General features: G+C 49.5%; 7 protein-coding genes across 7 annotated transcripts; 4 read left to right on the top strand and 3 right to left on the bottom strand.

The window, feature by feature from the left end:
- Positions 1-158: 158 nt before the first annotated feature.
- EI90DRAFT_3119897 (uncharacterized protein) lies at positions 159-3,912 on the top strand (the record flags this gene model as incomplete). The annotated part of the gene is made up of 7 exons (XM_039063261.1): positions 159-308; positions 365-510; positions 569-719; positions 772-866; positions 935-1,550; positions 1,618-2,331; positions 2,389-3,912. 7 exons carry the CDS (start codon positions 159-161, stop codon positions 3,910-3,912), a joined length of 3,396 nt encoding a protein of 1,131 aa, XP_038919468.1.
- Positions 3,913-4,373: 461 nt separating this feature from the next.
- EI90DRAFT_3046677 (uncharacterized protein) lies at positions 4,374-5,844 on the top strand. Its single transcript, XM_039059494.1, is given in 9 exon segments — positions 4,374-4,404; positions 4,419-4,422; positions 4,433-4,853; positions 4,910-4,937; positions 4,978-5,098; positions 5,154-5,233; positions 5,444-5,475; positions 5,507-5,758; positions 5,816-5,844. The coding sequence occupies 5 exon segments, from the start codon at positions 4,665-4,667 to the stop codon at positions 5,473-5,475; spliced, it is 450 nt and encodes a 149-aa protein (XP_038919469.1). The 5' UTR covers positions 4,374-4,404; positions 4,419-4,422; positions 4,433-4,664; the 3' UTR covers positions 5,507-5,758; positions 5,816-5,844.
- Positions 5,279-6,031, top strand: EI90DRAFT_3046688 (uncharacterized protein; the record flags this gene model as incomplete). Its single annotated transcript, XM_039059495.1, has 3 exons — positions 5,279-5,556; positions 5,613-5,758; positions 5,861-6,031. Coding segments are annotated over exons 2-3 (175 nt in total), but the record flags the coding sequence as incomplete, so codon positions are not given.
- On the bottom strand, positions 5,862-6,855 carry EI90DRAFT_3046691 (uncharacterized protein). The gene is given in 5 exon segments (XM_039059496.1): positions 5,862-6,113; positions 6,178-6,607; positions 6,685-6,687; positions 6,702-6,747; positions 6,808-6,855. 1 exon segment carries the CDS (start codon positions 6,398-6,400, stop codon positions 6,191-6,193), a length of 210 nt encoding a protein of 69 aa, XP_038919471.1. The 5' UTR covers positions 6,401-6,607; positions 6,685-6,687; positions 6,702-6,747; positions 6,808-6,855; the 3' UTR covers positions 5,862-6,113; positions 6,178-6,190.
- On the bottom strand, positions 6,770-7,641 carry EI90DRAFT_206647 (uncharacterized protein). Its single transcript, XM_039052509.1, has one exon. The coding sequence runs from the start codon at positions 7,484-7,486 to the stop codon at positions 6,992-6,994; it is 495 nt and encodes a 164-aa protein (XP_038919472.1). The 5' UTR covers positions 7,487-7,641; the 3' UTR covers positions 6,770-6,991.
- Positions 7,448-8,451, bottom strand: EI90DRAFT_3046701 (uncharacterized protein). Its single transcript, XM_039059497.1, is given in 5 exon segments — positions 7,448-7,593; positions 7,604-7,614; positions 7,663-7,865; positions 7,924-8,268; positions 8,343-8,451. The coding sequence occupies 3 exon segments, from the start codon at positions 8,417-8,419 to the stop codon at positions 7,814-7,816; spliced, it is 474 nt and encodes a 157-aa protein (XP_038919473.1). The 5' UTR covers positions 8,420-8,451; the 3' UTR covers positions 7,448-7,593; positions 7,604-7,614; positions 7,663-7,813.
- On the top strand, positions 8,388-11,729 carry EI90DRAFT_3046706 (uncharacterized protein; the record flags this gene model as incomplete). Its single annotated transcript, XM_039059498.1, has 9 exons — positions 8,388-8,485; positions 8,544-8,694; positions 8,747-9,104; positions 9,131-10,051; positions 10,093-10,310; positions 10,368-10,415; positions 10,436-10,481; positions 10,604-11,438; positions 11,591-11,729. Coding segments are annotated over exons 1-9 (2,805 nt in total), but the record flags the coding sequence as incomplete, so codon positions are not given.
- Between the last annotated feature and the right edge of the window lie 127 nt (positions 11,730-11,856).

Consider the following 11,856-nt stretch of genomic DNA (forward strand, 5'->3'; position numbering starts at 1 on the left):
CATTAGAGGATGGAATATGCCGCAAGAATTTCCATAAGTGCGCAATGGGATGAATTGCGCCTTGCGGCGATCTCATGGCTGTGAACTGCGCAGCCGCTACTTGAGTGTCACCATCCGCTGCGCGACCGACCTTTTCTCCCCATCCTTCACTATTGACTATGTCGCTGAAGCAGAGGGTCGATAATCTCCTCGCCGTGGGAGGCGATGTTGCTATTCCAGTCCTCACCGCCGTCAATACCGCATCCGGCGTGTTCCCTCCCCTACAGGCTGCCACCAATGCCGCACTGCTCATCCTCACTGAAATCAAAGTTAGTAGCAATATATATCGATCCTGGGACGGAACTTGACAATCTGCATTGCATAGAAATTCAAGGGAAATAAGGGAGAATTGGAGCGTTTTGGAAAATATATCGGGGACGCCATGGTCAATGTGGTTACAGCCATTGGTTCGTATGGTGAATCTAATGAAAAACCCAAGTCGTGGGTTGAAAGCGTCAAGAAGCTGGGCGAGTAAGTAGTATCTGCTCTATGCAAGCCACTGCGGTTGTATAACATGAGTAATCTGTAGGGCGCTGGAGCGCATTCAAATTGAAATCTGTCGATTGAGTGGGAAGATGGAAAGACAGTCTGGTATCCGCAACTTCTTCTCCCATATGAAGAACCCCAGTAGGCTCGATGATTTAAAGAAAGATTTTAGCGAAGCCTCGGCAATGTTCCAGGTAGTTCCGTTTGATTCCCGGTTATGTTTCTGTCCTGATCTCATTATCGTAGCTGGAGACAGACTTGATGGTTGGTGCGATAGCAAACAATCAAGTTCTGAATGAACTTAAATATCCTATTGTCCCCCATCACGATTCCACACAGCCGTGCCTGCCAGACACTAGGATTGATCTGATCGGCGTATAATGGCGTGGTGTCGTACCACGGAGGATAGCAAGAATCGTGTATTACTGCTTACTGCCGTGGCCGGTGCGGGCAAGACATCTGTTGCGCTCTCAATCGCAGAGGAGTGTAAAAGAGAAAAGATATCGTCGTCAAGCTTCTTTTTCAAAGCAGGGGAGCAGTCGCAGCCGGACCATCTGTTCAGCGGCATGGCTCGATCTCTGGCAACCAATGACCCCGCATACCGTGCCTCCCTCATATCGGCTCTTCAGGAGGACCCAGCTCTTTCGACTGCCCCATTCGCGACGCAATTCGAGAAACTAGTGGCTGAACCTCTCCATCTCAAGACATCCTTGTCTGACCGTCCTATGGTGATTATCATTGATGCGTTGGATGAGTGCGACACAAAGTCATTCCCACGTCTTGCCGATATACTTCGGAAAGCAGTCCCAAAACTACCACCTAACATCAAATTCTTTCTCACTTCGAGACAATTTGACCTCGTTGATCGTTTCCTATCGCCGAATTACCCTATTGATCGCCTCACCATCGATCTGTCGGACGATGCTAACATGCATGACTGTGCTATCTACATCCGATCACAACTACACGAACTGAAGGACGTGCATCCTGGTTTGGAAGATGGAATCGGGGAAGAAGATACATTAGTCCAGCATACAAGAGCGAGCGGGTGGCTTGTTCATTTGGATCAGTACTGTCTTTGATTACATGAAGGTCAGCGGTAGCGATGCTATGAAGATGCTGAAGAAACTGCTGGATGAAGATCTCAACCGACCAAAGGCGTCCGCTGAGGAAGTGATGGATAGGCTGTATGCGAGTATTTTAGAGAAGTGTAACTGGAAGGATGACGATTTCGTGCATGACTACCCGATCGTGATGGGAGCAATTCTAATTGCACAAAAGCCGCTATCTGTTACGGCCTGGGATGCCATTCTCTCACCACTGTTGGAGTCGGGCATCCGATATACATTAGCTCAACTTGCACCCCTCGTCTCAGGAGTTGGGGATGCTAAAAGGCCAATTCGTATTCTGCACCAATCTTTTCGCGACTTTATCACGGACCGAGTCAATCCACAATCACCCATACTTGGTCGGTTTGGAGTGGATGCGAGGAGGGAGAACGACAGAGTGGCCCTGCGCTGCATCGAAATCTTGAATACAGAACTTCCGAGTATGAAGGATTTAGGGCTGATTGAGGACTTATCCGAAAAAGCCAAGCTGCCACCCATTCCTCAAGAGGTGCCGTCTGAACATGTCCATTATGCATGTCGGCATTTCGTGCATCATCTTAGCCAATTGCAGGAGCCGCTGGAGGCGGCCAAAGATCCTATTCACGCATTTCTCAACGAGCAAATATTGCGCTGGGTGGAAGTCTGTGTGAGGACGGAAGGGTACATTAGTATATCATTGTTCCCTGAATGGGCCAAGGTACGAATCATCAGTAGCGATTGTTTGAGGCTCTTGTTCAGTTTCATGTTCCTGCAGTTGAACGTTGATCGGGCCTCCAAAGAAGTCATTCACAAGTTGGTCAAAGTGTTTCTCGATATGGCGAGAAATCTTGCGTTCTTTTTAAGATTTCAGGAGGCATATGAGTTGGCAAGTGATTCAGTTGCGCTGTGCCATTGCCTTGTGTCTACGGACTCAGAGTCCTACACCCCAGATCTGGCTCGAGCACTCGGGAATCTTTTTGTATCACTCAACAAAGTTGGACGCCATTCCGAGGCGCTCACTGTGATCGAAGAAAGTGTGCAGCTCTGGCGTGAGCTGGTTACTGCCCACCCAACATCATACACCCCGGATTTAGCTCGAGCACTTGGGAGCCTAGATGCATCACTCACCAACCTTGGACAACATTCTGAAGCACTCCTTGTGAACGAAGAAAGTGTGAAACTCTGGCGCGATCTCGTTTCCACCCATCCAGCATCATACACCCCAGATTTGGCTGGAGCGCTCCGGAATCTTAAAGTATCACTCGACAAAGTTGGACGCCATTCCGAGGCACTCACGGTAATCGAAGAAAGTGTGAAACTCTGGCGCGAGCTCGTTGCCACCCATCCAGCATCATACACCCCAGATTTGGCTGAAGCGCTCCAGAATCTTAAAGTATCACTCGACAAAGTTGGACGCCATTCCGAGGCACTCACGGTAATCGAAGAAAGTGTGAAACTCTGGCGCGAGCTCGTTGCCACCCATCCAGCATCATACACCCCAGATTTGGCTGGAGCGCTCCGGAATCTTAAAGTATCACTCGACAAAGTTGGACGCCATTCCGAGGCACTCATGGTAATCAAAGAAAGTGTGAAACTCTGGCGCGAGCTCGTTGCCACCCATCCAGCATCATACACCCCAAATTTGGCTGGAGCGCTCCTGAATCTTAAAGTATCACTCGACAAAGTTGGACGCCATTCCGAGGCACTCACGGTAATCGAAGAAAGTGTGAAACTCTGGCGCGAGCTCATTGCCACCCATCCAGCATCATACACCCCAGATTTGGCTCGAGCACTCCAGAATCTTAAAGTATCACTCGACAACGTTGGACGCCATTCCGAGGCACTCACGGTAATCGAAGAAAGTGTGAAACTCTGGCGCGAGCTCGTTGCCACCCATCCAGCATCATACACCCCGGATTTGGCTGGAGCGCTCCGGAATCTTTTTGTATCACTCGACAAAGTTGGACGCCATTCCGAGGCACTCACGGTAATCGAAGAAAGTGTGAAACTCTGGCGCGAGCTGGTTGCCGCCCATCCAACATCATACACCCCGGATTTAGCTCGAGCGCTTGGGAGTCTAGATGTATCACTCACCAACATTGGACGACATTCTGACGCACTTCTTGCGAATGAAGAAAGTGTGAAGCACTGGCGCGAGCTAGTTTCCATCGAACCGATATCGTACTCCCCGGATTTGGCTCAAGCACTCGAGAATCTTGTAATATCTCTTGACAATCTCGGACGCCATTCTGAGGCACTCCTCGTAAATGAGGAAAGGCTCAGGCTCCTGCTCCAGTAGTTGTTCGTTTATCCACTCCGGGTTCGACACGATCATTCTGCAGCCTCATGCTCACCAGCTTGTGCAAAATGCCAAGGCCCTAACTTCCGTTCAAGATTTTGTTATTCGCAGCGAATTACTCACCTGCCATCATGTGTTTTTGGTGTAGCCTTGGCAATGCAGACTCCACCTGTTTTCATGCTTAGGGCGCTGTGTGGACGCAGGACAGGAGTCAATATTACACTATCACTAGCTTCATTCCCAATACATGCACACAAGTCTTAACTATCATATTCCTGCGTTGCTCATGTCAGACTTTCTTCCCCTCCCTTGATCGATCATCATTGTTTGAGAAGACCCAGGAGTCTAATAATTATCATCGCTTTTCGGGACTCATCAAGACCATTTCATCCGAGCGCGAAGGTTATCACCGGGAATCCGGAGTGAAGAAGCATGCACACCCAACCTCACATTCCCGGACCCGGAAAACCCGGCCGTGAGTATGTAATTATACTTAGATTAGTTAGTCACTTGCCACAATTTCTCTTTCACGTGTCGGAAACACTTCCCGAGGAAAGTGATACTCCGACTCCATATTCCTTTCTGATCCAGGACGCAGAAGGGCGGGCTGTTTGACAAGTGAGTGCGGGAATTCGACCTCAGTTGATCGGCCGACCATTCTTCAAGTAAGAAATAATGTCCCAAGGGCCCATCCACAATCCCTCCCTTCTTCCACATCTGTCCCTCACGCCAAGCGAAGAGACATATCTATGATGTCATCACCACAGGATCATTACCTTAATTCCGCAAATCCCATCCCAAGCCCCACCCCCACGCTTCTGCCTCTATTACCTGCAAAGCGGCTTGCGCAGCAACAGACACGGGGTCCCGCTTTCATCTGTGGTGAAGGACCGTTCTTTAGATTCTTGTTGTTTTCCCTCATCCAATGCTGTCCTTCTGCGGTAACTACGAACCCAACTTAGGCGCGATGCGTGCTTAAAATTGATTTTAACCGCAGTTGATCTATCTCCACATTGTCCTTCGAGGTGTGTCCTGATCCAATTCAAAAAGTATGTATATTTACAGCCGATTCACTCGAGGCCCAACACTTAAGAATTAAGCGTTCAAACCTGTCAGCCAGTGTTAGAGCGCCATTTTTCACTTATCTGCTTCGTCGGGGTCCAGTGACACCACGAGGTCGTTTGCCGTTAGTGGCAGTGCCAAATCCTCCCTATTCCGCCATCCTGTCTTGTTACTGCCAGTGTGCATCACCACTCGCTTTGCAAACACGCGACATTCCACATGTATCTAGTGCTGGTACGCAGTTTCCTGCAAGATCGAAGTATTGCCAACTTCACACGAAATCTCACGTAGGAAATCCTAGGGTAACTATTTTACTTGATTCTGCGTGAGAGGATGGAATCTACCGCAAGACTTCCAAAGGGATGAATCGCGCTCGCTGTGAACTGTGCAGCATCTACGAGTGTTATCACCCGTTGCGTATCAGACCTTTCCTTCCATCTGCCTGTCATTGGCCATGTCGTTGAAGCAGAGGGTCGTTGGTCTCCTCGCCGCGGGAGGTGATGTTCTCACCGCCGTCAATGCTACATCGGAGCTTTACGATTTTCCACTGGTGTCGCACTCCTGATCCTCAGCGAGATCGAAGTTAGTAATGATTTATACCGAGCCAGGAGCGCAAGTTAACAATATGCATTATGTAGAAGTTCAGGGGAAACAAGGAAGAATGGGAGAGTTTTGGAAAATGTGTCGCGGACGCTATGGTCGATGTGGTTGCAGGCATCGATTTGTACGACTCGTCTAACGAAGAGGTTAAGCCGTGGATGGAAAGTGTCACGAAGCTAAGCGAGTGAGTAGTTATGCAAGCCATTGCTGTCGTATAACACACGTACTCTGTGGTGCGCAGCAGCGTATTCAAATTGATCGATTGTGTGGAAAGACAATCAAGTACCAACCCCCTCCCCCACACGAAGAACCCCAGCAGGATCGATGGTTCAAGGAAAGATTTTAGCATGGCCTCGGCATACTTCAAGGTAACTGTGTTTGATCCTCGTTGGTCATGTTGCTGCTCTGATCTCGTTATCGGAACCATGTAGGTCGGTACAATAGCAAACAATCAAAAACGGTTAATTCGTGGAGTCGTGAATCCTTCTGTTCTGAATGGACTCAGGTATCCCATTGTCGTCCATCGTGATTCAACTCAGGTGTGTCTGAAAGACATTAGGACCGATCGGATCGAGCATCTTATAGTCTGGTGTCGTAACACAGGGGATAGCGAGAATCACGGATTACTGCGGAGCGCCGTGGCCGGTGCCGACAAGATCCCGCAGAACACGCACACGCACGCGCACACAGTGGAAGTGTCATCTAGCTCGTCTTTGTTCGACGTGACGTGGTTATCAGAGTCGCGACATATCAACTCCGGACTGCGAAGCTCGTCAAGTTCAACCAAAGTCCAATGAGACCGGTTACGCTTTCGACCCACTGCCATCACAATTTTCCAGAACCGAGAATGACTGTTCAGGTCACCGATGATAAAAAGGTGGACAAGATTCCATAGGGTCACAAAATGCATCTTCCGTACATACAATTATGAGGAAAAGGACTTGAAACGTCTTGACTCGAAGGAAGAAAGTAAGAAGGGAGGAGCTGCTTAGAGGGAGACTGTTGGTTCTTACGAGTTCTGGCGATCCTGAAGGTAATCGTTGGAGGAAACTGAAGGAATCTACGTTTTTGCACACTCGTGAATTCGACTTGCTGAACCCGGTCATTGCTTGTATTATACAGATTTCGGTACGAGAAGCAGTGGCCACTCGAGTGAACGTATCCCTCAGTCGCGTAAGTTCTGACATGCCACTCCTGCATCCATTCGGTCTCCGATTCACGATCGCTGCCCAGAGCCTATCATTTGATCTAAGGCGCCTGAGCATGGCTGCTAAACCGAGCACAATGAACCACTGAGAAATTGTGTCGCCCGCGGCCCACATCTACACGTTACCGGACATGCGCAAGACAGCAGTGGATAGATGGACTTTTCCTTACAATGCAAGCCATTCCCAAGGGGTATGAACAGTTAAATGTTCTACAATTGCGTGCCGAAGAAATTATCATTATCATGATCAGTATGATGAACACAACTTGAGTCGTGGTGATTGGGATCGAGCCAGCGCGATTGGGGATCCCCGTGGAGAAGATGAGATGTACATAGCAGGATCCTATCGAGGAGGAAGCAATTATTTTGTTTCGGACTTAGGGAATAATGATATGAAAGAAGCTTCGAGCGTGATAGGCATTGATGTAACATGTCATACAGCCGGAGTGCTTTGGGATGAGCTGGCTTGCTTCGTCGGGGGTTCTTAGGGGATCGTTCATGGTTGTAAAGTGAGGGATTCGGCTTGTGGCACACGATCGTGATGAGGAGATCGAGACGAGCAAGACGCCGGGACTCATTACATAATACCGTTGGGCTTTGACGGGTTTCACCGAGCTGAATCACCGGGAATCCGGAGCAATGAGGTAATGTAGGGTAATGTGCAGCCCCATTCTGACCCACATGTTCGGGCGAAGGGTCCATCATCGCTAGCTGTAGGGATTGGTTTGCTGCCTGTATAGGGGTCGTCTTACCGTACTGTCATCATCGTTCCATGGTGAGCCCATGGACAAAATTTTCGGTAGCGTGGGTTCAGTCTCTAGAGGTGTGTTCAAATTCAGGTGTCTTATGTACAACTAACTTGCTCGAGATCCACACTTAGTAATCCTGATCGGAGAATAAGGATTCAAATTCATCCACCTATGTCAGGCCTACCTGCTTCATCCGGGGTACAGTGACACGGCAAGGTCGTTAGCTGCGGTGGTAATGCCAAATCCTCCCATTCCGCCATCTTCTTGTTGCTTCCGGGGTGCATCACCATACATTTTGGCGAACATGCAGTAGACTATATGCGCCTGGCACCGGCCTTCCTGCAAGGTCGAAGGATGTTTGCCGAACTTTGCATCAAACCTCCCGTAGCGAACCTAGAGCAGAACCAAGATAGATGGGTGTGGATCGATTTCTGAGTTGGTTCTGCATAAGAGGATGGGATCTGCCGCAAGACTTTCCATAAGCGCGCAATGGGATGAATTGCACCTTGCGGCAATCTCATGGCTGTGAACTCCGCAGCCTCTACTTGAGTGTCACCATCCGCTGCGCGACCGACCTTTTCTCCCCATCCTTCATTATTGGCCATGTCGCTGAGGCAGAGGGTCGATAATCTCCTCGCCGTGGGAGGCGATGTTGCCATTCCAGTCCTCACCGCCGTCAATACCGCATCGGGCGTGTTCCCTCCCCTACAGGCTGCCACCAATGCCGCACTCCTCATCCTCACTGAAATCAAAGTTAGTAGCAATTTATATCGATCCTGGGATGGAACTTGACAGTCTGCATTATATAGAACTTCAAGGGAAATAAGGGAGAATTGGAGCGTTTTGGAAAATATATCGGGGACGCCATGGTCAATGTGGTTACAGCCATTGGTTCGTACGGTGAATCTAATGAAAAACCCAAGTCGTGGGTTGAAAGCGTCAAGAAGCTGGGCGAGTAAGTAGTATCTGCTCTATGCAAGCCATTGCGGTTGTATAACATGAGTAATTTGTAGGGCGCTTGAGCGCATTCAAATTGAAATCCGTCGATTGAGTGGGAAGATGGAAAAACGGTCTGGTATCCGCAACTTCTTCTCCCATATGAAGAACCCCAGTAGGCTCGATGATTTAAAGAAAGATTTTAGCGAAGCCTTGGCAATATTCCAGGTAGTTCCGTTTGATTCCCGGTTACGTTTCTGTCCTGATCTCATTATCGTAGCTGGAGACAGACTTGATGGTTGGTACGATAGCAAACAATCAAGTTCTGAATGAACTTAAATATCCTATTGTCCCCCATCACGATTCAACACAGCCGTGTCTGCCAGACACTAGGATTGATCTGATCGAGCGTATTATGGCGTGGTGTCGTACCACAGAGGATAGCAAGAATCGTGTATTACTGCTAACTGCCGTGGCCGGTGCGGGCAAGACATCTGTTGCACTCTCAATCGCAGAGGAGTGTAAAAGAGAAAAGATATCATCGTCAAGCTTCTTTTTCAAAGCAGGGGAGCAGTCGCAGCCGGACCATCTGTTCAGCGGCATGGCTCGATCTCTGGCAATCAATGACCCCGCATACCGTGCCTCCCTCATATCGGCTCTTCAGGAGGACCCAGCCTCTCGACTGCCCCATTCGCGACGCAATTTGAGAAACTAGTGGCTGAACCTCTCCGTCTCAGGACATCCTCGTCTGACCGTCCTATGGTGATTATCATTGATGCGTTAGATGAGTGCGATACAAAGTCATTCCCACGTCTTGCCGATATACTTCGGAAAGCAGTCCCAAAACTACCACCCAACATCAAATTCTTTCTCACTTCGAGACAATTTGACCTCGTTGATCGTTACCTATCGTCTAATTACCCTGTTGATCGCCTCACCATCGATCTGTCGGACGATGCTAACATGCATGACTGTGCTATCTACATCCGATCACAACTACACGAACTAAAGGACGTGCATCCTGGTTTGGAAGATGGAATCGGGGAAGAAGACACATTAGTCCAAAGCATACAAGAGCGAGCGGGTGGCTTGTTCATTTGGATCAGTACTGTCTTTGATTACATGAAGGTCAGCGGTAGCGACGCTACGAAGATGCTGAAGAAACTGCTGGATGAAGATCTCAACCAACCAAAGGCGTCCGCTGAGGAAGTGATGGATAGGCTGTATGCGAATATTTTAGAGAAGTGTAACTGGAAGGATGATGATTTCGTGCATGACTACCCGATCGTGATGGGAGCAATTCTAATCGCCCAGAAGCCACTATCTGTTGCGGCCTGGGACGCCATTCTCTCACCACTGCTGGCGTCGGACATCCGATATGCATTAGCTCAGCTTGCACCCCTCGTCTCAGGAGTTGGGGATGCTAAAAGGCCAATTCGTATTCTGCACCAATCTTTTCGCGACTTTCTCACAGACCGAGTCAATCCACAATCACCCATACTTGGTCGGTTCGGAGTGGATGCGAGGAGGGAGAATGACAGAGTGGCTCTGCGCTGCATCGAAATCTTGAATAAAGAACTTTCGAGTATGAAGGATTTGGGCTGATTGAGGACTTATCCGAAAAAGCCAAGCTGCCATCCATTCCTCAAGAGGTGCTGTCTGAACATGTCCATTATGCATGTCGGCATTTCGTGCATCATCTCAGCCAATTGCAGGAGCCGCTGGAGGCGGCCAATACTGGGCCTATTCACGCATTTCTCAACGAGCAAATATCACGCTGGGTGGAAGTCTGTGTGAGGACGGAAGGGTATATTAGTATATCATCGTTCCCTGAATGGGCCAAGGTACGAATCATCAGTAGCGATTGTTTGAGGCTCTTGTTCAGTTTCATGTTCCTGCAGTTGAACGTTGATCGGGCCTCCAAAGAAGTCATTCACAAGTTGGTCAAAGTGTTTGCGATGTGATGGAGAATCTTGCGTTCTTTTTAAGATTGCAGGAGGCATATGAGTTGGCAAGTGATTCAGTTGCACTGTGCCATTGCCTTGTGTCTACGGACTCAGAGTCCTACACCCCGGATCTGGCTCAAGCACTCGGGAATCTAGATGCATCACTCACCAACCTTGGACGACATTCTGAGCACTCCTTGTGAACGAAGAAAGTGTGAAGCTCTGGCGCGAGCTCGTTGCCACCCATCCAGCATCATACACCCCAGATTTGGCTCGAGCGCTCCTGAATCTTTCTGTATCACTCGACAAAGTTGGACGCCATTCCGAGGCGCTCACCGTAATCGAAGAAAGTGTGAAACTCTGGCGCGAGCTCGTTGCCACCCATCCAGCATCATACACCCCAGATTTGGCTGGAGCGCTCCAGAATCTTAAAGTATCACTCGACAAAGTTGGACGCCATTCCGAGGCACTCATGGTAATCGAAGAAAGTGTGAAACTCTGGCGCGAGCTCGTTGCCACCCATCCAGCATCATACACCCCGGATTTGGCTCGAGCGCTCCAGAATCTTTTTGTATCACTCGACAAAGTTGGACACCATTCCGAGGCGCTCACGGTAATTCAAGAAAGTGTGAAACTCTGGCGCGAGCTCGTTGCCGCCCATCCAGCATCATACACCCCGGATTTGGCTCGAGCGCTCCAGAATCTTTTTGTATCACTCGACAAAGTTGGACGCCATTCCGAGGCACTCACGGTAATTCAAGAAAGTGTGAAACTCTGGCGCGAGCTCGTTGCCACCCATCCAGCATCATACACCCCGGATTTGGCTGGAGCGCTCCAGAATCTTTTTGTATCACTCGACAAAGTTGGACACCATTCCGAGGCGCTCACGGTAATTCAAGAAAGTGTGAAACTCTGGCGCGAGCTCGTTGCCGCCCATCCAACATCATACACCCCAGATTTGGCTCGAGCGCTTGGGAGTCTAGGCACATCGCTCACCAACCTTGGACGACATTCTGAGGCACTCCTGTGAGCGAAGAAAATGTGAAGCTCTGGCGCGAGCTCGTTGCCACCCATCCAACATCATACACTCCGGATTTGGCTGGAGCGCTCCGGAATCATCAAATATCGCTCGACAAATCAGGACGCCATTCTGAGGCACTCACTGTGATTGAAGAAAGTGTGCAGCTCTGGCGCGAGCTAGTTGCCACCCATCCAGCATCATACACTCCGGATTTGGCTCGAGCGCTTGGTAGTCTAGATGCATCGCTCACCAACCTTGGACGACATGCTGAGGCACTCCTTGTGAATGAAGCAAGTGTGAAGCTCTGGCGCGAGCTAGTTGCCACCCATACCAGCATCATACACTCCGGATTTGGCTCGAGCGCTCCGGAATCTTTTGTATCACTCAACAAAGTTGGACGCCATTCCGAGGCACTCACGGTAA

The sequence above is a fragment of the Cantharellus anzutake genome (assembly GCF_015039405.1).
Source record: "Cantharellus anzutake strain C23 chromosome Unknown EI90scaffold_11, whole genome shotgun sequence".
Taxonomy (NCBI): Eukaryota; Fungi; Basidiomycota; class Agaricomycetes; order Cantharellales; family Hydnaceae; genus Cantharellus; species Cantharellus anzutake.

Coding starts and splice junctions, on each gene's coding strand:
- EI90DRAFT_3046677 (XM_039059494.1), top strand. CDS start 4,665: ATGTCATCACCACAGGATCATTACCTTAATTCCGCAAATCCCATCCCA. Junction 4,854..4,909: donor TCCAATGCTGTCCTTCTGCG/GTAACTACGAAC, acceptor TTTTAACCGCAG/TTGATCTATCTCCACATTGT. Junction 5,234..5,443: donor CAGTTTCCTGCAAGATCGAA/GTATTGCCAACT, acceptor TCGTTGAAGCAG/AGGGTCGTTGGTCTCCTCGC.
- EI90DRAFT_3046691 (XM_039059496.1), bottom strand. CDS start 6,400: ATGGCAGTGGGTCGAAAGCGTAACCGGTCTCATTGGACTTTGGTTGAA.
- EI90DRAFT_206647 (XM_039052509.1), bottom strand. CDS start 7,486: ATGATGGACCCTTCGCCCGAACATGTGGGTCAGAATGGGGCTGCACAT.
- EI90DRAFT_3046701 (XM_039059497.1), bottom strand. CDS start 8,419: ATGGCTGTAACCACATTGACCATGGCGTCCCCGATATATTTTCCAAAA. Junction 8,269..8,342: donor TCTCCCTTATTTCCCTTGAA/GTTCTATATAAT, acceptor GATTTCAGTGAG/GATGAGGAGTGCGGCATTGG. Junction 7,866..7,923: donor CTATCTTGGTTCTGCTCTAG/GTTCGCTACGGG, acceptor CCTTGCAGGAAG/GCCGGTGCCAGGCGCATATA.